The 23,536-nt window shown below is 54.8% G+C and overlaps 1 protein-coding gene and 1 long non-coding RNA gene across 6 annotated transcripts; one reads left to right on the top strand and one right to left on the bottom strand.

The window, feature by feature from the left end:
* The first annotated feature begins 1,915 nt into the window (after positions 1-1,915).
* On the top strand, positions 1,916-23,301 carry CAMK1G (calcium/calmodulin dependent protein kinase IG). 3 transcript variants are annotated; one of them, XM_068159596.1, is made up of 13 exons: positions 1,916-2,251; positions 9,069-9,186; positions 13,633-13,761; positions 14,954-15,028; positions 15,970-16,108; positions 16,214-16,337; positions 16,923-16,998; positions 17,506-17,618; positions 18,493-18,571; positions 19,051-19,138; positions 20,225-20,652; positions 21,533-21,664; positions 22,695-23,301. In XM_068159596.1, exons 2-12 carry the CDS (start codon positions 9,095-9,097, stop codon positions 21,624-21,626), a joined length of 1,437 nt encoding a protein of 478 aa, XP_068015697.1. In that variant the 5' UTR covers positions 1,916-2,251; positions 9,069-9,094; the 3' UTR covers positions 21,627-21,664; positions 22,695-23,301. The 3 variants fall into 3 exon arrangements, with proteins under 3 accessions (XP_068015697.1, XP_068015698.1, XP_068015699.1); XM_068159597.1 differs by lacking the exon at positions 1,916-2,251 and adding an exon at positions 4,231-4,412; XM_068159598.1 differs by lacking the exons at positions 1,916-2,251; positions 9,069-9,186 and adding an exon at positions 10,827-11,380.
* Positions 9,150-22,921, bottom strand: LOC137451812 (uncharacterized). 3 transcript variants are annotated; one of them, XR_010989902.1, is made up of 4 exons: positions 21,455-22,921; positions 20,199-20,359; positions 12,664-12,743; positions 9,150-11,367 (listed from the first exon to the last, which is right to left on the bottom strand). It is a non-coding gene; the product is annotated as an uncharacterized lncRNA (long non-coding RNA). The 3 variants fall into 3 exon arrangements; XR_010989900.1 differs by lacking the exon at positions 20,199-20,359 and adding an exon at positions 13,465-16,405; XR_010989901.1 differs by lacking the exon at positions 20,199-20,359.
* Positions 23,302-23,536: the final 235 nt, after the last annotated feature.

Here is a 23,536-nt window from a genome sequence, read left to right as displayed (position 1 = left end):
CATGCACAATGCACTTACAGAAGTGCTCCAAGAGCGAGATGAGGAGCACCTAAGCACCCTGGTTTATCACAGCCACCTCCTCTTCAACACAACAAGTGACACCTCATGAACCCTGAGGACTGCAGCTCAGTAAAGGCTTCCCTTCTATTTTGTAGAATCATAGAACCACTAAGGCTGGCAAAGGCCTCCAAGATCATTGAGTCCAACCATCAACCCAACCCCACCATGGCCACTAAGCCATGTCCCAAAGTGCCATGGCCACACATTTCTTAAACACCCCCAGGGATGGTGACTCCACCACCTCCCTGGGCAGCCTGTGCCAATGCCTGACCACTCTAGCTGGAAATTTCTCCTATCAAACCCCTCCTGGTGCAACTTAAGGCCATTTCCTCTCACCAGTTACTTAGGAGAAGAGGCCAACCCCCACCTGGCTCCAACCTTCATTCAGGTAGTTGTAGAGAGTAATGAGGTCTCCCTCCACCCTCCTTTTCTACAGACTAAACACCACCAGCTCCCTCAGCCACTCCTCACAAACCCCCTTCTCCAGACCCCTCAGCAGCTTTGTTGCCCACCTCATTATCTCTGCCCTAGATTTCTCCCAGACCAAAATCACAGCTTCACAGATTGCATTGGCTTGGAAGGGACTCCTGAAGCTCATCTTCTCCAACACCCCTGCAGCCAGCATAGAATCATAGAATCAATAAGATTGGAAAAGACCTCAGAGATCATCAAGTCCAACCTGTCACCCAGCACCTCATGACTAACTAAACCATGGCTCCAAGTGCCACATCCAATCCCTTTTTGAACACCTCCAGGGATGGTGACTCCACCACCTCCAGCATCTCCAGCTACATCAGGTTGCTCAAGCCCCCATCAGGTTTGACCTTAAATGTCTCCAGGGATGGGGCCTCAACCACATCCCTGGGCAATCTGCTTTAGTATTTCAACACCCTCTTTGTGAAGAACTCTCTCCTGATGCTCCACTTTCTAACCACTGAGCCTCATCCTCTCACCACAAACCCTTTTAAACATTCCCTCCCCAGCTTTCCTGTAGGTCCCCTTCAGATCCTCAACACCCTGGAGCTCAGAGTGTCCCCTTCAGATCCTCAACACCCAGAAGCTCAGAGTGTCCCCTTCAGATCCTCAACACCCAGAAGCTCAGAGTGTCCCCTTCAGATCCCCAACACCCAGGAGCTCAGAGTGTCCCCTTCAGATCCTCAACACCCTGGAGCTCAGAGTGTCCCCTTCAGATCCTCAACACCCTGGAGCTCAGAGTGATGGAGTCTGGCCAACAAAGCTGCTGAAGCAAAAAACATACAAGGGTGAGGGGGGAAAAAAAGGCAATGTGCTTTCCCAGTGTTGCCTCAGAGCTGATTTACTCCTGGTATAAAGCTAAACTTTGCAATGATCTGTACTTTTTCCACACATTATTCTAGGTGGCAGTGTAAATCAACTGCCAGTGCAGTCAGTAAAGTTGTTATTGCCTGCTCTAAAAGCCCTGCACTACAGAAAAGCTCCAAGGGATGCTCAGCGTTTCCTGCTCCGTGCTCCTCGGGAAGGCACACACAGAAGGTGTGGAAGTCACAACAGAGCCACTGTGGGGTTTCTAATAGCCCAGCAAGGCTGGGCCATGAAGAGGAATGATTTTCCTCTCCGTGCTTTTGTGCCACCTAACAATGAGAGCATCACCTTCCCCGTGCTGGAGGTGAAAGGGCTGGAGCACCCCACGGGAAACCCTGTCCTGCTCCACGCTGTGTCCCCACAGAACTGCCAGTGCCAGGCAAAAGAAAACAGGGCTTGGCTTTTGCTTTGTGTTTTGAGGGGGAGGGAGGGTGGAGGTAATACTAAGAAGTCATTTGCTTGATTCAGACAAATTCTATTTGCATTCCAGCTGGGAACATCTCAGCCCCAGGCTGGGTACCGGTGAGGAGCAGCCACTGCCACACACCCCCCTGCTCCATTTCTCCCGGCAGCAGCTGAACCAATTCCTGCCGGGGAAGCGCTGGGATCCCGTCCCTGCGCTGCCAGGTGCCCGCGCCGTGCCAGCACACCCACGGGCAGCTCCTGCTCCTGGCAGTGTAGTGCTGCCTGGTTACCACCACGGCAGAGCCATCATCACCATCATCATCATCACCACCATCATCTCCTCCTCCTCCTCCCTGCCGCCGGTGAGCACCGTGCGGGCTCTAATCCCCGCAGAGCCGAGCCGGAGCGGCAGCCAACAGGAGTTGCTTTGTTTGTGCTGACTTGGGTAAGCAACAATTTCTTTCCTTCGATAGCCATTTGCTTTTCCTGGCTCTTCCAGGCAGGGAGCAGGTGGGATTCTGGCTGAGCAGGGCTGCTTTTTGGAATGCAGTTTTATCTAGGAACAGGCAAATGAGAGGAGGACTTCCCAGCGCTGGCTGCCGGTCGAGTGTCCCCCAGCACTCAGGTTACATTTAGCGATTTCATCGAGAGCTGCCTTCTGACATTCTACTTCAAAAAGTGATTGGAAGCGCCGGAGATATTGCTAATGCCAGCAGGGCTGGTGCGGGCGCTGCCGCGGAGGGCTGCGAAGTTAAGGCGCTGCTCCGGAGGCGCTGGGGCGAGCACAAGATGTTGAACGTGGATTTGTTTTGTCGATGGCGAGCTGCTCCTGCCTTCGATTCCTTCTCCTTTTGTCCCTGAGCGCAGAGGCTGGCCTGGCAGTGAAGTCATTCACATGCAGATGGCTCGGCGGGGGGCTTTGGGTTTTTTTGGGGGGGCGGTTTTTAAAGCCCTTTTGACTTTGCCTTCTCCTTCTTTGCCGTAAACTTCTTTCCGATTCCGAAGGCAACCCCGTGAAAGCAGCGTGTCTCTTCCCCCTCCACATGGAACTTTGTCACAAGACTATTAATCATGCCTTACAATAATTTGCTAATGCAGAGCATCCATTCAGAGGCAGGGTCTGGCTGCAGATGGATTCCTTACTGGGAGATAGGGAAGCAGAGCAAATTTCTCCAGGAAATCTTGAAGCAAGGTCATCCTAACAACCACCTCTCTGTCCCCAGCCCTGGTGTGGCTTTGGCTGGAGCAGACAGAGCAGAGCAGCAGCCCTGCTTATTGACTTAGCCTCTAGAAGAGCCCAAAGGTTAAACATTAATATGGGAGCTATTTACTACTTTCAGCTCCTACTCATCACACTGAAGTCCTGCTGACTGCTTCACTTGGTGTGATGGGGGCAGGAGAAAGGGGGGGAAGCTGAAAAATTCAAGCAGTCTTGTGTGCTTCAGCTTAATTTCCAAAGGTCTTTAGCTACCTTAATTAATGAGCATCTCCACATTGCTGAGCAATCTTCACACACTGCTGTCCTTGCACTGCCAGAAGGTGAATGAGCAAAAAGGGGAACCTGGGCCCTGCTCTGGATCAGGTGTTTCAAATGTGGTGTTTGCCAAGTGGGTGTCCTGTGTCCCTGCAGCCCACTGCTGTGGCTTGGAAGGGCTGCCCACCAAGCTGGGGGTGATGCATGTGTGAATGGGGTGGCAGGGTGGACCTGGCAGACAGAGCATGCCAGGAATGTGATGGAAGCACACAGAGGGACACATCAGCTGGCAGGAATGCCAGCACAGAGTCTGTGTGCCCAGCTTTGGTCGTGATGTTCACCACTCCTGTGAAAAGCAAAGCTCCTTCAGAGTGAGGAGATACCTCCAGCCCTGCTAACCCCACTGAGACAGGGCAGGACACTGCTGGGCCAGAGCCTGAATAAATGTAACAGGACCCAGACAACAGCTCCATCAAATGTGTGCAGCTCAGTGCAACAAGTGCCTTAACCAGGGAGAGCAAAGCAAAGATGAGCTCCAGAGCCTGCAGCAGGGAAGCCCCAGCTCTCACGATTCACAGCTTGCATCAGGCTGAAAGGGACCCTCAAAGGTCATCTTGTCCAACCCCCCTGCACTCAGCAGGGACATCCCCAACCAAATCAGGCTGCCCAGGGCCACATTGTGTGACCTTGAATGTCTCTGGGGATGGGGTCTCAACCACCTCGCTGGGCAACCTGCTCCAGCATTCAACCACTCTCCTTGTGAAGAGCTTCCTCTTAATGCACAACCTAAATCTCCTCTGCTCCAGTTCCAAACAGGACAGCCCCTGTCCTGCCACTATAAGCCCTTCTAAACAGTTCCTCCCCAGCCTTTCTGTAGGTTCACTTCAGGTACCAGAAGGCTGCTCTAATGTCTCCTTGTTGCCTTCTCTCCTCCAGGCTGAACAGCCCCAACTCCCTCTGCCTGCCTTCATAGGGGAGGTTCTCCAGCCCTTTGATCACCTTTGTGGCCCTGCTCTAAAACCTGCTAGAGCAGGTCCATGTCCTTCCTGTGCTGAGGACTCCAGAGCTGGACCAAGCAGCCTCTGCATCCTGCACCAAAGCCTCTTTGCAAATACCTCCCCACGAATCAAAGGTGGGGAAAGCATTGAGACCATGAGGAAGGTGGGCAAGCATCCCTCACCCAAGCCCATAGGCAGCTTTCCATTGCAGCCAGTTCCAACATCTCATTGTTTTGCTCTCAGAATAGCAGCATTTCCCCTCCTTCCTTGCAGAAAGGCGAGGGGAGGCAGGAAATGACTTGCTCATGATGGCAGAGCAAAACTGAGAAAGCAGGAAATCAACTCCACGTGTAGGGAGTCAGAGCTATTCATCCAGCTATCAGCAACACCAAATGCTGAGCAGTGAGTGACAGAAGGAGGAACTGGGAGATGAACAGATGATTCACAGGAGGCTGCAGAAAACACAGTGCTACCTTCCCTCAGCAGCAAAACCCCTCCTAAAGAGTAACTTGTTGAATCCATAAGGGATTCAGCCTCAGAATATGAAGGGAGTTGAGCTTAAATGAGCAAACACTGAGCACATTTGTGCTCAGCTGGGCCAGACTCACAGAACGTAGGGGGTGGGCTCTCCTCCCTAGTAGTAAGCAACAGGACAAGAGGAAATGGCCTCAAGTTGCAGCAGGGAAGGTTTAGGTTGGAGATTAGAACAAACTCCTTCCCTGAATGGGCTCCCAATGACTGGCACAGGCTGCCCAGGGAGGTGGTTGAATCCCCACCCCAGGAGGTGTTTCAAAGCTGCAGAGATGTGGTGCTGAAGGCCACGGCTTAGCACCAGCTTTGGGAAGTTAGGGAATGGTTGGATGACCTTAAAGGTCTTTTCCACCCAAAACAACTCTGTGGTTCTGTGGCTCTGCTGTCAGCTCCCATGGAGAGGGCACAACGAGTCCCCTCTGCCCTGCTACCTGCCCTGGAGGAATCTCTCTGCACCACCACTGCTCTCAGGCTGTGTTTCAGCACAGGGAGTGCACAGGAACGTGGACTAAAATCCTGATATCCCTGGGGCCAGGCTGACCTACTTCTCTTTTTGTGGGGTTTTTTTATTCCCTTGATATTGTTTGACAGCAAACTGGGGGAAAAAATGGAGAGGGCACCTGGATTATCCCAGCCCTCCAACACCCCCCTGACACTGATATTTATTTCAAGCTAACTATGTCCCTGGGGGTGTTTAAGAGCAGGCTGGATGAGGCTCTGGCCAGGCTGATCTAGTGTGGGGTGTCCCTGCCCAGGGCAGGGGGGTTGGAACTAGATGATCCTTGTGGTCCCTTCCAACCCTGAATGAAACTATGAAACTATAAGTGGATAAAGCTCACCTGAATGTCCCTGCTGCAAAGCCTCTGTCTGTGGCACCCCAGGTCCATAGAAGCTTGGGGTGGGAGGATGGCTGCAGAAGAAATCTTCATCTGGGGGACTCCAGATCTTGGCAGGAGGGTTTTGACTGATTGCTCAGCATTTTTATGCAGAGCTTTGGATCTTCTCTGGTTCCCAACAGCAGGATATGGCTGGGCTGGATGAGAAGTTGTGCTTCTTGGAGGTACACAGGCAGGAGAAGGCAAAGAAAGGTCAGGTGCAGCTTGGCCTTGGGTGATTTTATGGGCTGAGTGCTTCAACTGCTTACAGCTGAGTCAATTTTGTTTTCAGTGAGGTTAAATTAACCTTTAAAAACAACAACAACAACAAAAAAAATGTGTCAAGGAGCTCAAAACCCTGAAACTGTGCTAATTAAGGAGATAAAGTAGGTTCAGGAGGAATTCAATATCTCAGCTGTCCGTCACGAAATGAGATCTTGTGGCTTTTTTTCTCTGCTGTAATACTTCTGCCTTCTCCAAGGCAGCTTATTTTCACACAGAAGGTGGTGCTTTGTCTCTCCAGGGCTCAGCTGTGTCTCATAAGCTCTGGGGCAGCTGTTCCTGCTCTCCAGAAGATGTTCCACGGGCCGAGGGGGCTGCTGTCAGCACCCAAGCCCCTGCTGCCCGGGGTGGAAGGGAGCTCTGGGGATCCAATTCGACCCCCCTGCCAATGCAGGATCAGCCAGGGCGAGGTCACACAGGAGCACATCCAGATGGGTTTTGAAAGCTTCTGCAGGAGATGACTCCACAACCTCTCTGGGCAGCCTGTTCCAGGGCTCCAGCACCCTCCCACCAAAGTATTTTTTTCTTCATGTTGAAGTGGAACTTCCTGGGCTCCAGTTTGTCTCCATTGCCCCTTGTGCTGTCACAGGGCACCACTGAAACGAGCCTGGCTTCTTCTTCTTGCCCCCCAGCCTTCAGGTATGTGTAAGCAGTGAGGAGATGCCCCCCTCCCCAGGCTGCCCTTCTCCAGACACTCTCAGTGCATTGCTTTTGCATCCTGACAGTGTGGACAAGCCACTTAGAGAAGGTTTCTGCCTAGTCTCAGGGCTCCTCTCTCACCTTCCAGAGCACCTCCAGCTCTGCAGCGTTAGACCTGAGCTGCTTAAGCGTGCTTAGATGTTTGTGTAACGTTTCACACCTCCCAGACCTTGGCAAGCTCTGCTCCTCTGAGCTCCCCAGGGCTGATGGTGTAACTTTCTGTATCACAGCAGTGCTGCCCAGGCTGCACTCTAAAGAGCTTAGCTGGGGGGGGGGGGGAAAGGGGGGGGGGAAAGCAGGGGGACTGGGACCTGACCAAGGTCAAGCCATCCATGAGCAGTGTTTCATGGCTGCATTCCCTGCCAGGCCAGCCTTGCTGCAGTGACATCCTCCAGTGCTGATTACACCTGCTCAGCCACCACCCTGCACAGAACCACAGGATCCTTAAGGTTGGAAAAGACCTCTAAGGTCATCCAGTCCAACCTCCTACCCAGCACCTCCCTGCCAGTAAACCATGGCCACATGGCTTTTGAGCCCCTCCAGGGATGGTGCCTCCACCACCTCCCTGGGCAGCCTGTTCCAGTGCCAGACCACTCTTGCAGTACAGAAATGTTTCTTAACAACCAGCCTAAACCTTGCCTGGCTGTTTCCTCTCATCCTACCAGTTGTTACTCGGGAGGAGAGACCAACCCCCAGCTCCCTCCAGCCTCCTTTCAGGGAGCTGTAGAGCTGCAGAGCTGGGACGCCTCCAGAGAGCCACATTTTCTGTGAGCTGCTCTCACCACCCCCTGCTCGCCGAGGGGGGCTGGGGACTGCAGGCAGGGACCACTGGCTCCACGTCTGCAGTACGCGGAGACAGCCACCAGGGCAGGGTGCTGGAATCTGGGCAGCCCTTTGCCTCGCCAGCAGCTTCCCAGCAGCATCACAGCCAGGGCGAGGGGAAGGTTGTGACTCAGAGCAAAAGCAATCTGGCAATTAGCACAAATTAAAGCTGACAGCAGTGCAAACTGTGCAAGACAGATCAACAACGTGTTTGATATCAGTGCCCCTCCCTGCAGCCCGGAGCTCTAGCAACTGTTTGTTATTGGAGCCATAAAGCAGCTCAGCTGCACCCCATCTCCACTGCTGCCTGCACCCAACTTTTACTCTATTAACCAGGGATGCTTCACGTTATAATTAGCCACCCTCCAGCTGGGAGGTTCTACCCACCACGGATGAAGCACAAGCCAAACATTCCTGATTACCAACAGCCACCTAAATGAGGACACTGGCAGGGGACAGTCACCATCTGGTCACTGCTCCTCCCCAGCTGCTGGGTGCTTGGCTGCACTGATGGCTGGAGAGGGACATGGAAACACTTGAGCGTGTCCAGAGAAGGGCAACAAGGCTGGGGAGGGGTCTGGAGCACAGCCCTGGGAGGAGAGGCTGAGGGAGCTGGGGTTGCTTAGCCTGGAGAAGAGGAGGCTCAGGGGAGACCTCATTGCCCTCTACAACTACCTGAAAGGTGGTTGTAGCCAGGTGGGGGTTGGTCTCTTCTCCCAGGCAAGCAGCACCAGAACAAGAGGACACAGTCTCAAGCTGTGCCAGGGGAGGTTTAGGCTGGAGAGGAGGAGAAAGTTCTTCCAGAGAGAGTTGTTGGCCATTGGGATGTGCTGCCCAGGGAGGTGGTGAAGTCCCCATCCCTGGAGGTGTTCAGGAGGGGATTGGATGTGGCACTTGGTGCCATGGTCTAGTCATGGGGTCTGTGTTGATAGGTTGGACTCAATGATCCTCGAGGTCTCTTCCAACCTTAGTGACACTGTGATCCTGTGATACCCGAGGCAGGAACATGGGCAGCAGCAGCAGCAGTAGGAGCAGCACAAGCAGCACAACATTGTGAGGGATCTGCTCGAGAGAGTCTGATGTAGGACTGTGAGGATGCTGAAGGGACTGCAGCACTGCCCTGTGAGGAGAGGCTGAGAGCCCTGGGGCTGCTCAGGCTGGAGAGGAGAAGGCTGAGAAGGGATTTAAGTAATGTTCATAGAGGGCTGGGGGTCAGGAGGGAGGGATCAGGGACAGGCTCTGGGATAGGGCACAGGGCAATGGATATAAGCTGCAGCACAGGAGGCTCCACCTCGAACTGTGAGGGGCACAGAGCACTGGCACAGGCTGCCCAGAGGGGTTGTGGAGTCTCCTCTGGAGACATTCCAGCCCCACCTGGATGCATTCCTGTGTGACCTGTGCTGGATGCTGTGGCCCTGCTCTGGCAGGGGGCTTGGACTTGATGATCTCCTGAGGTCCCTTCCAAGCCTGACATCCTGTGCCCCTGTGAAAGTCTTGGCTGCTCCCACCGAGCAAACCCTGAACCCAGCCAGCCCCTTGGGTTCCTCCTGCCGTATCAGCCACCTCTCCTCCTCCTCACAGCATCCCCTGCTTCCACTCTGGAGGAGATGGGTCGCAAGGAAGAGGATGAGAGCAGCTCCTGGAAGAAACAGACGAGCAACATCCGGAAAACCTTCATCTTCATGGAGGCCCTGGGGTCGTAAGTACCAGCAGCTGCTGCCACACACAGCACCTCCAGGCAGCAGCTTCCCAGCCAGGGAACGACTCCCCCCCTGGCACTGGGTAAAACAGCTCCTTGTGGGGCAGGCAGCAGTCTCCAGGTGAGGGAGGGGTGTCCCACATGGGGGTCATGGGTGCCCCAGGTGAGGGAGGGGTGTCCCACATGGGGGTCATGGGTGCCCCAGGTGAGGGATGGGTGTCCCAGATGGGGGTCATGGGTGCACAGGTGAGGGGTGGGTGTCCCAGGTGGGGGTCATGGGTGCACAGGTGAGGGAGGAGTGTCCCAGATGGGGGTCATGGGTGCTCCAGGTGAGGGATGGGTGTCCCAGATGGGGGTCATGGGTGCACAGGTGAGGGAGGAGTGTCCCAGATGGGAGTCATGGGTGCACAGGTGAGGGAGGAGTGTCCCAGATGGGGGTCATGGGTGCACAGGTGAGGGGTGGGTGTCCCAGATGGGGGTCATGGGTGCACAGGTGAGGGAGGAGTGTCCCAGATGGGGGTCATGGGTGCACAGGTGAGGGGTGGGTGTCCCAGATGGGGGTCATGGGTGCCCCAGGTGAGGGGGTGGGTGTCCCAGATGGGGGTCATGGGTGCCCCAGGTGAGGGGTGGGTGTCCCAGATGGGGGTCATGGGTGCACAGATGAGGGGTGGGTGTCCCAGATGGGGGTCATGGGTGCACAGGTGAGGGAGGAGTGTCCCATATGGGGGTCATGGGTACCCCAGGTGAGGGATGGGTGTCCCAGATGGGGGTCATGGGTGCACAGGTGAGGGGTGGGTGTCCCAGATGGGGGTCATGGGTGCACAGATGAGGGGTGGGTGTCCCAGATGGGGGTCATGGGTGCACAGGTGAGGGAGGAGTGTCCCATATGGGGGTCATGGGTACCCCAGGTGAGGGATGGGTGTCCCAGATGGGGGTCATGGGTGCACAGGTGAGGGGTGGGTGTCCCAGATGGGGGTCATGGGTGCACAGATGAGGGGTGGGTGTCCCAGATGGGGGTCATGGGTGCACAGGTGAGGGATGGGTGTCCCATATGGGGGTCATGGGTGCACAGATGAGGGATGGGTGTCCCAGATGGGAGTCATGGGTGCACAGGTGAGGGGTGGGTGTCCCAGGTGGGAGGTCATGGGTGCACAGGTGAGGGGTGGGTGTCCCAGATGGGGGTCATGGGTGCACAGGTGAGGGGTGGGTGTCCCAGGTGGGAGGTCATGGGTGCACAGGTGAGGGAGGAGTGTCCCAGATGGGAGTCATGGGTGCACAGATGAGGGATGGGTGTCCCAGATGGGAGTCATGGGTGCACAGATGAGGGATGGGTGTCCCAGATGGGGGTCAAGGGTGCCCCAGGTGAGGGGTGGGTGTCCCACATGGGGGTCATGGGTGCACAGGTGAGGGGTGGGTGTCTCAGATGAGGGTCATGGGTGCCCCAGGTGAGGGGTGGGTGTCCCAGATGGGGATCATGGGTGCACAGATGAGGGGTGGGTGTCCCAGGTAGGAATCATGGGTACCCCAGGTGAGGGGTGGGTATCCCATATAAGGGGGTAATGAGTGCTTCAGGTGAGGGGTGGGTGTCCCAGATGGGGGGTCATGAGTGCCTCAGGTGAGGGGTGGGTGCTCCATCACTGCTACATGGTTGCTGCTGGTGCTCCAACTGATGGCTCACACCCTGCACCAGAGCAGCTCCTTTCCCCCCCAGCCCATAGCACAGCTCTGGCTCAGCTCTGCCTTCTCCTCCTTCCCCTCCAAGCCTGCATGGCAGCTCAGTTGAGTCTTTGCTCTCTTCCTGTGCACACCAGTCTGCTGCTGGGTCAGGCAAGGCCAAGGCATGGCTCTGAGAGCTGGTAGCATCACAAGTGTATATTTAGCTCATAGAGCCTGACTCAGTTGAGGGATGAAAGAAGAACAGGGATGTTCAAGTCCTACAATGCTTCTCTGTGACTTATCAGCTTCCTTTGCCTGTTCATGCAAATGAGACAAGAAAACACTTCCAAGGTGGTGGTGGAGGAGGAATTGAATTACCTCCACCAGCGAGCTCTGTCAGGGCCAGGTTTTGTGTGCCTCTAGAAGCCACAGCAGAGCTCCCCAGCCAGCTTCCTCCAGAGCCTGGCCACCTTTTGCACCATCCTGTTGCTGGTCAGATGGGTTCAGCTCTCCAGCAGCTTTCCCCTAAGGGAAGGAGGTGAGGAGAGCTTGGTTCCTTCCTTGCCAACTTGTTGATTCATCATTTTTCCAACAAGGGACATAATTATTATAAACTGTTGGGGACAGCTAGATGGAGCAGATGCCCCAGCATCTGAGCTGTAGGTTGCTGGTTTCCTCCTCTGACATTAATGGGGAAATTAGCATTAGGAATTGGGCATCCTCCACGTGCACCACTTCAGCTGGCTGAGCAACAGGAATGCATAGCCAGGACCTCAAACTGCCTGGAAACTCACTGTCCCCTTCCCCAGCAACTACAGCTGCTGGATCAGGGACCTCAGCAGGGACATCCCTGCCTGTTCCCTCAGAGCTCTCAGGACCTGGGAAGGCATTGCCATGAGGCAGCCCTCAGGGTTTACATGGATGAAAGGAGAAAGGTGTGGGAAGGTTGTGGCTTCTCCCTCCTTGGGAGTCTTCAGGGCCAGGCTGGATGAGGTCTTGAGCAGCCTGGGCTGGTGGAAGGTGGCTCTGCCCAGGGGGCAGAGGGGGGTGGAACTGGATGATCCCTTCCAACCCAAACCATTCTGTGAGTCTAAGCCATAAGGAGAAGGTCCCAACACCACCTGCTTTGGGGGCCAGAGGAGAGAGGACCACTGCACATACTTAACTGGGTGAAGCAAAGACTGGAATCAGTCTGTGGGGATGAGGCCTCTCCAAAGCTCTGTGGAGTTTGTTGTCTGGTTTGGGGTGGGCTTCTGGGGGGTTTTGGTGGTGGGGTTTGGTTTGTTTGGTTGTTTTTTCCCTTGCTAGGCACCAGTCCTGGCACAGCTCAGCTCTTCACATCCCTACCACTCTTGTGTGTTGTTTTGGGAGGATGAGGAAAGCAGAGCTGAGTGAGGAGCTGCCTTTGGCTCCAGCTCTTCCTCTGCATCATCTCTGGCTGCAACCCAGCAACAGAGGCACGAGCAAGGCACCAGATGCCAGATGGGTTCAGCTCCATCCACCTGCAGGGTGCTGCATTCCTTCTTTAGTGGATTACAGGAGATTCAGGTTTGCTGCCCTTGTTCCCTGGGTTAGCTGCAAGAGCATCCTGACCAAGGAGCTGCCTCCACAGTGCTCACCTTCCTCACTCTGCCCTCCAGGGCTCTGCAGACTCAGCAGCAAGTTCCATTTCACTGCCATCAATTAATCTGTTGCTCGTTTGAGGAGGATTATTGAGGGCTGACCTGGCAAAGGATGCACTGTGGCTATCCCCAGACACGTGTTCAGCTGCCTGAGACAAACCTTTAACAGGATTGGGAGCTTTAGGCGTGTTATAAATACCTGCTGATGGCTGCACTGGCATCAGGAAGGGACAAGACACTGTCACTTTGTCACCAGGGGTTTGCAGGTGTGAGCAGCCTCTGCAGAAAGGGAAACACAGGAGGGGCTGAGTGAAAGTATTAACTGAGGTCATCCTGTTGCTATTTTGCACTTTAGGTACAGAGAGCCTTGGCTGATAGACCCAAACCACAACCTCACTGGGCTCTCCCCACCACAGTTCAGCTGTGCCAGGCCTCAGGGCAATGCTGACCAGAAAGGTCAAGGGCTGCTCTAAGACAACACCATGGGGACTGAGCAGGAACTTGGCCCTGCCAGCAGGGAGCCCATTGAGATCCTTCCAGGGCAGCTTCTTAACCCCAACAAGCACCTGAGCCCCAGACTGCCTCAGCAGTGAGGGGATGATCAACCCAGCCCCTCAGCTGGGCTTGCATTTGGCTGGGAAAATCCCCCCCCAGCCCCACTGGGCTCAGGTGCAAAGGTCCCTCGGAAGGCAGCGAGCTGTGAGAGCAGGGATGGTGCCTCCTCCTGCACCCAGCTGAAGCACACACTGGAAACCTTCTGCTGAGGCCCTCAGCCTGCCCACAGCCTGCTCCACGCTGCTGAAGCTCACCCAGCCTGGCACCTGCAGGAGCAAAACACTTGGCTGTGTTTAAATCCCATTCTTCGTTCCACTGCAGGGATCTTTGTTGCCCTCTAACTCCGGGCAGCGTCATGATGAATTATTCAAGCCCAACCTTTTTCTCTACCAACAAAGCAAATTGTGGGGTTGGGTGCTTGGGGTTTGGTTTTTCTCATTCTTACATGTTGCATAATCTTGCATTGACCAGATGCAGCTCCAGCTTTACAATCAGCACCCACTTAGAGTGAAATTACTCCCACGCTGCTTTCTCTTGCTGTTCCCTCTAAGTGCCCTTCCAGCTCACAGCAGCAGCTACTGCAAGACAACTTCTCCTCTCTCTCTCTCTGCAGAGGAGCCTTCTCAGAGGTGTTCCTGGTGAAGCAGAGAAGCACAGGCAAGCTCTTTGCTCTGAAATGCATCAAGAAGTCTCCCCTCACCAGGGACAGCAGCTTGGAGAACGAAATAGCAGTGCTGAAAAAGTGAGTATGCAAAGCACCTGTGCTCCTCAAGCAGGGCAGGTGTCCCTTCCCAAGGTGTGTGGCTCTACAGTAAGAGTAAAATCAAGCAAGAAGTGTTTCTCTCTCCAGAACAGAGAAATGTGACTGTCATTTGGCAGATGAGCAATTTCTTCTCCCATCCCTCAGCTGGGTTTGGTAGCCCCAGCACAGCCATGCTGCCCTGGGAGTGTGGAAGGAACCAGATGAAGGAGAGCAGTGCACAGGGAAGGAGAAGCAGGGGGGGGACAGCTCTGCAGCCCCAGTAACCAACCTGGCCCAGCTGCTGAGGGACAAGAGGGTCTGCTGGTGCTGCTGCTGCTCCAAAGGCAGTCTGCAGCAGTGTCAAGGATCCTCTGCCAGGCAGGATGAGGGAGATAAGCCAATAAACTTTCACTGGTGATTAAAGAGATTAAGGGCACAGTGACTTCCCTGCTCCTGCTGGCCACACTGTTCCTGATGCAGGCCAGGATGCCATTGACCTTCGTGGCCACTTGGGCACACTGCTGGCTCATGTTCAGGTGGCTGTCAATCAGCACTCCCAGGTCCCTCTCTGTTTGGCAGCTCTCAGCCACTCTGACCCCAGCCTGTAGCTCTGCCTGGGGTTGTTGTGGCCGAAGTGCAGCACTGCAGTTTAAGAAGGACATTGAGAGACTTGAAGGTGTCCAGAGAAGGGCAGCGAGGCTGAGGAGGGGTCTGGAGCACAGCCCTGGGAGGAGAGGCTGAGGGAGCTGGGGTTGCTTAGCCTGCAGAAGAGGAGGCTCAGGGGAGACCTTCTTGCTCTCTCCAACTCCCTGAAGGGAGGTTGTAGCCAGGTGGGGGTTGGGCTCTTCTCCCAGGCAAGCAGCAGCAGAACAAGAGGACACAGTCTCAAGCTGTGCCAGGAGAAGTTTAGACTCGAGGTGAGGAGAAAGTTCTTCCCAGAGAGAGCTGTTAGCCATTGGAATATGCTGCCCAGGGAGGTGGTGGAGTCCCCATCCCTGGAGGTGTTCAAGAGGGGACTGGATGTGGCACTTGGTGCCATGGTTTAGTCGTGAGGTCTGTGGTGCCAGGTTGGACTTGGTGATCTTTGAGGTCTCTTCCAAGCCTGGTGATTCTGTGCCTGTTGGGTTTTCCACCTCAAGAAGCCACTTCCATCCCTGCTGGGCTTGCTGCTGACTCTCCTTTATCTTTGCAGAATAAAGCACGAAAACATCGTGACTTTAGAAGACATTTATGAAAGCACAACCCACTTCTACCTGGTCATGCAGCTGTAAGTATCAGCAGAGCCATTTCTGTGTGGGCCACAGAGGAAGAAGAGTGGCAGGAGCAGGGTGAGGCACCCCCTGTCAGCATCTGCCCAGCGGAGCATCCCTCCTGGAAAGGCTGCGCAGAGCGGCGCTGCCCCAAACCCCCTCGCGAGTGGACTGAGCTCCCCTGGCCGCTGCTCCCTGCTGCCTGGGGCCTGGCTCCTTTTAGCTGAAACTTTTCAGAACCAAGACTAGGCTCTGTTTATGCAAATGAACTCCTCACAGTTTAGCAGGGCAGAGACAGAAGTCTTTCTAATTAAAGCTGTGCCACGCAGGGCTTCCAGAAATGAAAACGGGCAACGTGTCAGCGGCTGAGGAAGCAGCTCGCGGCGGGCACCGGCACCCGGCGGCTGCTGCTGCCACCTTGCAAATTTAGCTGAGAAGCAAGCACAGAAAACCCCAGCCCCACTGGTGGAGCAGAGCCTGGGAGCAGACCTGCCCACCCTGCTGGATGCCTGCAGCTCAGACCTGCTGGGAGGTGCCTCATACCCTCACTCAAACTCCCAAGGTTTATCAGAGCTGCTTACTGCACCCTGAAGTGTCAAACAGAGAGGTCAGGGGTTGGAGCAGGCTGCCCAGGGAGCTGGTGGGGTCACCATCACTGGAGGGGTTCAAGAAAGGTGTGGCCATGGCACTTGGGGATGTGGTTCTGTGGCCATGGTGGTGTTGGGTGGATGGTTGGACTCAATGATCTTAAGAGAGCTTTTCCAACCTCGATGACTGCACTCAAGAGCATCCACCAGTCTGAGTCTCACAAAGGAGCTGCCCAAGGAGCAGTTCTGCTGCAGGTGGAGCTGCACGAGGAGCAGCACATCCGCTTGCCTGACACCAAAGCATGATCAGCTTTGTTTAATCTTTCCCCTCACACACACCCCTCTTCCTTTGTGCACTGCCACTGCCACAGGGTATCCGGGGGAGAGCTGTTTGACCGCATCCTGGAGCGAGGCGTGTACACGGAGAAAGACGCGAGCGTGGTGATCCACCAGGTCCTGACAGCGGTCAAGTACCTCCATGAGAACGGAATAGTCCACCGGGACCTGAAGGTGAGGCCTGCCCCAGGCTTCAGCTGCTCTCTCCCTGGGACTTTCTCTTCTTCCTTCCTCTTTTCCTGCCCCAAACCTCCCCCTCTGACCGCTCTGCCTTCACAGCCTGAGAACCTTCTTTACCTCACTCCCGAGGACAACTCCAAAATCATGATCACGGACTTCGGCTTGTCGAAAATGGAGCAGAATGGCATCATGTCCACTGCCTGTGGCACTCCAGGATACGTTGGTAAGCCAAGAATCAGGCACGGGGCTTGTGCTGGGAGGCTGCTGGGGTGTGCATGTTCTGTAGGTTGCCTAGGAGGAAGGGGGGGGGGAAAAAACAACCCTCCACAATTCCATTAATCACAACGTGCTCCTCACAGATGCGGTGCGTGGTCCACACAAAGACTGGATTAGAGCTGAGTGTGGGGACTGAAAAAGCTCAGAGTGGTTAAAAGTGGAAAGAAAAAGGATCATTTTAAGAGGCACTTTCCAGCATTAGTCATGTATTTACTGCAGCAGTACAAATACCAGTGGAAGAGAAACGGGAGCAGTTGTTTGGGTTCCTGATGTCCACCAGACCGCATCGCCTCCATCCGCAGGGCTCTGGTTAACACCTCTGGGTTCAGGCAGAAGCTGCCACTGGTTCTTTCCAGCCAGGGGCATAAAACAGACACAAAAAGCACAGGCCAGCCCGGTGGGCATTCACCAGAGGGTAAATGGGGCTGTTCCTGGCACCTCAGGCGCTGAGTGCCCAAGGCACTGCTGCTCTTCCCAGTACTGCAGCATCGATGATTGCTCAGAATTCGCCTTTGGTTTTGCCCTTCTGCAGCCCCTGAAGTCCTTGCCCAGAAACCATACAGCAAAGCTGTGGACTGCTGGTCCATTGGAGTCATCACCTATATCCTGTGAGTAACAGCAAACAGCATCCCACTTGCTTTTCCATGACTTTCCCAGCTCCTCCATCGCTTCCCACGCCCCTGCAGAGCGAGCGGAGGCGATCCTGGACCTCCCATTCCGCTGCAGGAGCACAGATCCATGAGCCCAGAGAAAGGAGAGGGATGTGGGGAATCACTGGAGTGGAGATGGCAGGAGCCACATCTCCTCTGTGATGTGCCTCATCCTAGGCTTTGTGTTTCTCCCAGCTGCCTGCAAATACCATTCAGTCTTCCTGGGTACTTTGTGTTTCATTCCCTCCCACACCGCACAGCCACGGAGCAGCTGTGGCTTTGTCCTGTCGCTGCTGCTGTGGAGATGTTAGCTCCTTTCTGCAGCTTTGCCCCCACACTGAGCTGTGAGGGAGAGATGGGGGGACAGGGACAGCCTCCTCTGTCACTCATCTGTGGTGACCAAGCTGGGGAGGAGCTTGTGCAGATGGGGATGGCTGGAGGGTCACTGGCTCTGCTCTCTTGCAGGCTGTGTGGCTACCCTCCCTTCTATGAAGAGACTGAATCCAAACTCTTTGAAAAGATTAAGGAAGGCTACTATGAGTTTGAGTCTCCATTCTGGGATGACATTTCTGAGTCAGGTAAAGCTCCAGCACTAGGAAGTATTGCACTGCAACCCAGAGCCTCTGTGAGCCCCAGGAACCAAGCCTGCACTCCCTGAACGTCTGTCACCTGCCTCAGCAGGGAGGGTCAGGATGGATAGAGCACTGAGTCACTCAGCAGCCAAGCCCAGATGTGGGAACTGCCCAGATGAGGCTGTCAGTGCTGCAGTAACAGGAGTGATGACACCAAAGCTGAGCTGCACTGGCAGAGTTTGGGCTGCTTTTCATCCTCAGCTGAAGCCTCTTAACATAACCCAGACAGATTGTTCATGAGCTCAGAGTAGGCTTCAGTTTTCCTTGGGACTCCAGGGCTTCTGGGGTTGGAAAGGACCTTAAAGATCATCCAGTTCCAACCCCACTGCCATGGGCAGGGACACCTCCCACCAGCCCAGTTGCCCAAGGCCTCATCCAGCCTGGCCTTGGACACCTCCAGGCAGGAGGCATCCACAGCCTCCCTGGCCAACCTGTTCCAGTGTCTCCCCAGCCTCACTCTAAAGAATTTCTTCCTCATCTCCAGTCTCAATCTCCCCTCTTCCAGCTCAGAGCCATTGCCCCTCATCCTGCCACTACAAACCCTCATGAAAAGTCCCTCCCCAGCTTTCCTGTAGCCCCCTTCAAGCTGCTCTAAGGTCTCCCTGGAGCCTCCCCTTCTCCAGGCTGAACAGCTCCAACTCCCCCAGGCTGTCCCTACGCGCAGAGGTGCTCTGCTCATCTGATCACCTTTGTGGCCTCCTCTGTTCCTGCTCCAACAGTTTGATGCCCACAAGTGTTTGCCATGTCCTAGCAGAATCACCTCTTGGAGTGAGGAGGAAAATAACCTTTGCCTCTCTGCTTCTCCTCCCCTGCCAAACAGCCAAGGATTTCATCAGACACTTGCTGGAGAAAAACCCAAAGACAAGGTTCACCTGTGAAGAAGCCCTGAGGCACCCATGGTGAGAGGACCAGAGCCCAGCAGTGGCTGGTGGCCAGGGGGAATTACCAGCCTCCAGCTGGTGGTGGTGGCTTGAGACCAGGGCCACCTCCTTTTCCCCTGTTGTCACCATCAGCCTCACCTGGCCCTGGGTGCTGTTTGTTTGTTGGTTTTTTTCCCCCCCTCTTTCCCCTGTGCTAAAGAAGAGAACAATGAATAATTAAAGCTGCAGTTTGTGGCTCTCTGCCTCCACAAACAGAGAGCACAGAAGAAATCCCATCCTGAGCCTTCCCCAGCTTTGAAGTGTGTGTTTGTGTTAGGTTGTGTTGCTGTTGTTGTTGTTGGGGGGTTTACACCACACACCCTCCACACCCCCCCTCCTTCCTTTGGGTTTAATTATTGCTGATTGAAGGTACAAAGCAGTTAGCTGCCTGCAGAATGTGGAATGCCTTCCCAGTGCCATCTGCCTACCAGCCCATTTTCTTCTCTCCCCATCTGCAGGATTAATGGAAACACAGCCCTGCACCGTGACATTTACCCATCTGTCAGTGCTCAGATCCAGAAAAACTTTGCAAAGAGCAAATGGAGGGTAAGTCACTTGCTGCTGGGAGCCCAGAGCCATTTCACTAACAAATGCCAGTTGCTGCCACCCAGCAAAGGCTTGGGCTGGCTGGGGAGGCACCCAAAGGCTGAGGTCCTCCAAAGGCTGCCTGAGAATTGCCTGCAGTTTCACAGGGCCACAGACAGCACTGGGCTGGAAGGGATCCTCAGAGGTTCTCTCATCCCAGCCCACTGCAGTCAGCAGGGACACCTCCAACTAGAGCAGGCTGATCTTGAATGTCTCCAGGGATGGGGCCTCAACCACAGCTCCAGGCAACCTGTTCCAGTGTCTCACCACTCTCACTGTGAAGAACTTCCTCCTGATGTCCAACCTCCCCTGCTCCAGTTTCAAACCATTGCCTCTCATCCTATCACCCCAAGCCCTTCTAAACAGTCCCTCCCCAGCCTTCCTGTAGGTCCCCTTCAGACACTGAAATGCAGCTCTAAGGTCTCCCTGCAGCCTTCTCCTCTCCAGGCTGAGAAGTCCCCATTCCTTCAGCCTGTCTTTATGGTACACTTGGACTGATGTTCCCTGCTGTAACTTGTCCTGGTAGGCTGCCCCTAACCCTGCACCACAGCAGCCTCCCCAGGAAAGCAAAGTGGAGTGGGAAAGGCTTTTTGCCTGAGTGAAATTGCTGCTCCATCAGCATTTCTGGGGAGGTTGTTCCAGCTTGTCCACCTTTCAGCCTTGAAGACAAATTGATACTTCATTGATCTCATGAGTTTTGGTTAAGAGCTTAGGTGGGGAGAGGAATGCCACAGGAACAGTGTGGACAGCAGCACTGTGAGTACTCAGGACTCAGCTCCAGTCCCCATTTCACACTGAGGCAGCTCACAGCTCATCACTTCCTCCTGTAGCACCTTCCAAAGCAGCAGCAGCAGCTTGCACCCAGTGAGACCAGGGGGTCCATGCCAGGGCTGAGCACATCCCACCCCCATATATTGTGCAAACAGCCCCTGGCCTCCCCTCAGCCCACGCAGCTGGCACCTCAGGAGGACAATCCACTCATGCCACAGCACCACCCAGCCTGGCAGCAGCAGGAGCTCACCGTGGGGCTTTTGTCTTCCTCCCCAGCAAGCCTTCAACGCCGCAGCCGTGGTGCACCACATGAAGAAGCTCCACATGAACGGCCACGCCGCAGCCGAGGGCTCCCTCCCTGTCCTGCAAGTCTCAGAGGCATCCAGACCCAACACCCCCTCGGTGGCCACCCTGCCAGCAACACCAAATGAAGACAAGCAACCCTCACTCCCTCTGGCCCCCACGCAGGGCTGTCCAAACCCTCCCACTCAGCTGGAGCAGGACACAGAAATGAGAGAGGAGGAGCTGCAGAGCCAGCCAGAGAACAGAGCACTGCCCACGGGCAGCAGCCCAGTGCCACCAGACAACCACAGCCCACCAAGCAGAACTTCTTGTGGCTGCAGCCCAGCCTGTGTGGGGCACGAGAAAGCCAAGGTGACCTTCTGCTCCGAGACAGTGCTTCTTAAGAAGTCCTCAAAATCCCAGTAGGTATCCAGGCCACTGGCCAAAACTTCCAACAAAGAACGTGGGAATGAACCCCTCTGGAAAGAGTGGCCTGGCACTGAAGTGGCCAGCCCCAAGTGGAGGTAGAAAGGAGGGAGGGGTAAGGAGAGAACCAGTGTAGGACTGGACTGGGCACCATGCTTGTAGGAGCACAAGGGGGGCACACTGCCAGGCTGTGCCCAGGCTGTGGCAGAGCTGGCTGTGAGCTGCAGCAGCAGGGCTCTGCTTCCAGGCACCAGCGACCTGAGCACATTTGCTTTGCCCAAACCAAAGCTGCCCATGGCTAAAGCTGCTGCTGCCACTTACTTGGCTGGCACTGGCTGGCCCCTGCCTTGAGTCATACAATTGTTAGGGTTGGAAGGAGCCTCAAGGCTCAGCCAGTTCCAACCCCCCTGCCACGGGCAGGGACACCTCACACTACAGCAGGTTGCTCACAGCCACCTCCAGCCTGGCTGCAAACACCTCCAGGGATGAGGCTTCCACCACCTCCCTGGGCAGCCTGTGCCAGGCTCTCACCACCCTCATGGGGAAGAATTTCTTCCTGACAGCCAACCTGAATCTCCCCATTTCTAGCTTGGATCCATTCCCCCCAGCCCTATCACTACCTGACACCCTAAAAAAGTCCTTCCCCAGCTTTCTTGTAGCCCCCTTCAGATACAGGAAGGCCACAGGGAGGTCTCCTCAGAGCCTTCTCTTCTCCAGGCTGAACAGCCCCAACTCACACCCAGCTCTGCTCTCAGCACCTGATGGTCTTTGTATTAACCCCCCCCAACTCCAGCTCACCTGCAGGATGATGGTAACTTGCTGCTTCTCTTTGTTCACTTCTCTTCTTTCTCTCCCCACTCTTCCCTGCCCAACCAGCCACTTCAAATCAGAAGTTCTGGTCCCAATGAAAACCACTAAACACTCCTCGCACTGTGGCACTGGGCAAACTGGAGTTTGTTTGATCATGTGATGAGGAGGCAGCCAGCAGGCTCCCCACAGCACCCAGGGGTAAGTGCTCACAATCCAATCACCAGCTCCTTTAATTAATCCCATTATGGCCAGGGAAAGGGAAAGGGGAAGGCACAAATGGCAAAGCGATGGCACATGAAATATGTTCGCCCACAGGGGGGTTGCACCAGAAGCCTGAACTAAAACATCTTCTGAGGAACAAATCATCTTTCAGCTTCCATTAAGGCCAGCTCAGTGACTCTGAAGCCAGGCTTTACACCACAACAGAGTTGCCCAAGGAGTGTGGGAAAGGAAGCCAAGCACGGATCTGCCCTCCCCAGCTTTGCGGTTACTCAGAGCTACTCGCTGGGAATCACACTGGAACCAAACAGCTTCATAGCTGTGTGCATGAGCAAAGGGCTGACAACAGGCTCTGGTCCATGGCCAAGCAGAGGCAGGACATCTCTGCAGCCTGAAGGGCCATTCCCTCCCCCAGGTTTGATCCAGGCTGGTCAGTTTAAGTTGCTGTGTTAGCAGAGAGCAGAGCGTGGAGAAGCTGACTCTGCAGGTGAGCCCAGCACAGCCAGGGGAGTTTCACCCTGCCTGAGCACAGCCTGGGTTAACTCTGGAGCAGCCAAACTGTTGTCATTTCCAGCACATCTGATCCTTGTGCTCCCTTCCAACCCTGACTGATACTATGATGACACATTATCCCTGAGCAGGAAGAGGCATTGATGCTAGATCCTGCCACAAAGAGCGCTCCTCAAAGCCTGCAGAGCTCTCCACAAAAGCCACACAAAGTGAGCTGCCTCCTGCCACCTTCTGTGGCACTCTCCAGCGATGAGATTGTATCAACAGGGCTGTGATACACAAAGGATTAAACTAAGAGACAGATGTGAGTCAGATCGGCTCCAAAAGGGTCCCTGCCAATGATCAGTCACACAAAAACCCTTCCTAAGTGAGGCACACAAAGGGCTCTCAGCTGCTCCTAACCCCTACACCACTGCTTATCAACAGCACATGTTGAAAGCAGCAGCAGCAGCCTAGCAGAGCACAGCTCAGTCCTCAGCTAAAATGGTCTCTCTTGCAGAAACAGAAGGGCTCTTTGACTCCCTCCTGCACTCCAAGCCAGACACCAACAGTGCAAAGCGGCCAAGCCCTGCCGGGGGCAGGCGGCAGCAGCAGCAGCGTCCGGAAGTGACCGGCTGGGGAGCCCCAGGAGTCCATCCCCGCAGTGACCCCGGGAGGCTTCTGGACCCTGCAAGCTGGGAGAAGGCAAGGGCAAGTCAGAGGCTGCTGCTGGCATTCCAGTGTATATTTTCCATACCACATTGCTCAGTGCTGTAAGCTGCTGGTTTCTGTACTCCCTTTAGCTGTCCAATGCACCAGAGGGGCACTGCACAGCACAGACCCTGCAGGCCAGAGCCACGCAGAGCTTGACTCGGTGGCAGGTCAGCTGTTTTTACAGTCTTCACCCTATCCACTCCTTGGGCTTTGGTTAGTCTCAGGCTTTGGCTGTCTGAAGTCCAGCATCCACCAGCTGCCCAGTTCTCACATCAGCTACAAAAGCAGAGACAACCTGCTAGCAACCTCCATATGTCTGGTAATAATCACAGCAAGGTCTAAGCTCCCTGCTTCCAAGCCTGTAATTGCACAATAAATACTTGCTTAATAAAGCTGAGGTTTTGTTTTGTAAAGTGCCTCTTGATTATTCATAGAAATTTGATGTGGAAATGGTCTATTAAGTCCTCTCTAAAGCATTCCCTCTGCATCTGCAGACCTGCTCCCTCTGGTATGTTTCTGGCCAGGCATCAGACAGTAAACAAGCAGATTGTGGCAGAAAGTCAAACCAGACATCTGACTTTCCCCCCTCTGAGCATGAGGCTCTCTCATTTGTATAAATACAGGTGTGTGGCACAGAGATGATGGAGA

This window comes from Melanerpes formicivorus, unplaced genomic scaffold (genome assembly GCF_026170545.1).
Source record: "Melanerpes formicivorus ecotype bairdi unplaced genomic scaffold, bMelFor1.0.p_v2 SCAF_46, whole genome shotgun sequence".
Lineage (NCBI taxonomy): Eukaryota > Metazoa > Chordata > Aves > Piciformes > Picidae > Melanerpes > Melanerpes formicivorus.
The sequence above is the reverse complement of the archived record's forward strand: the minus strand, read 5'-3'. Positions and strand labels throughout refer to the sequence as shown.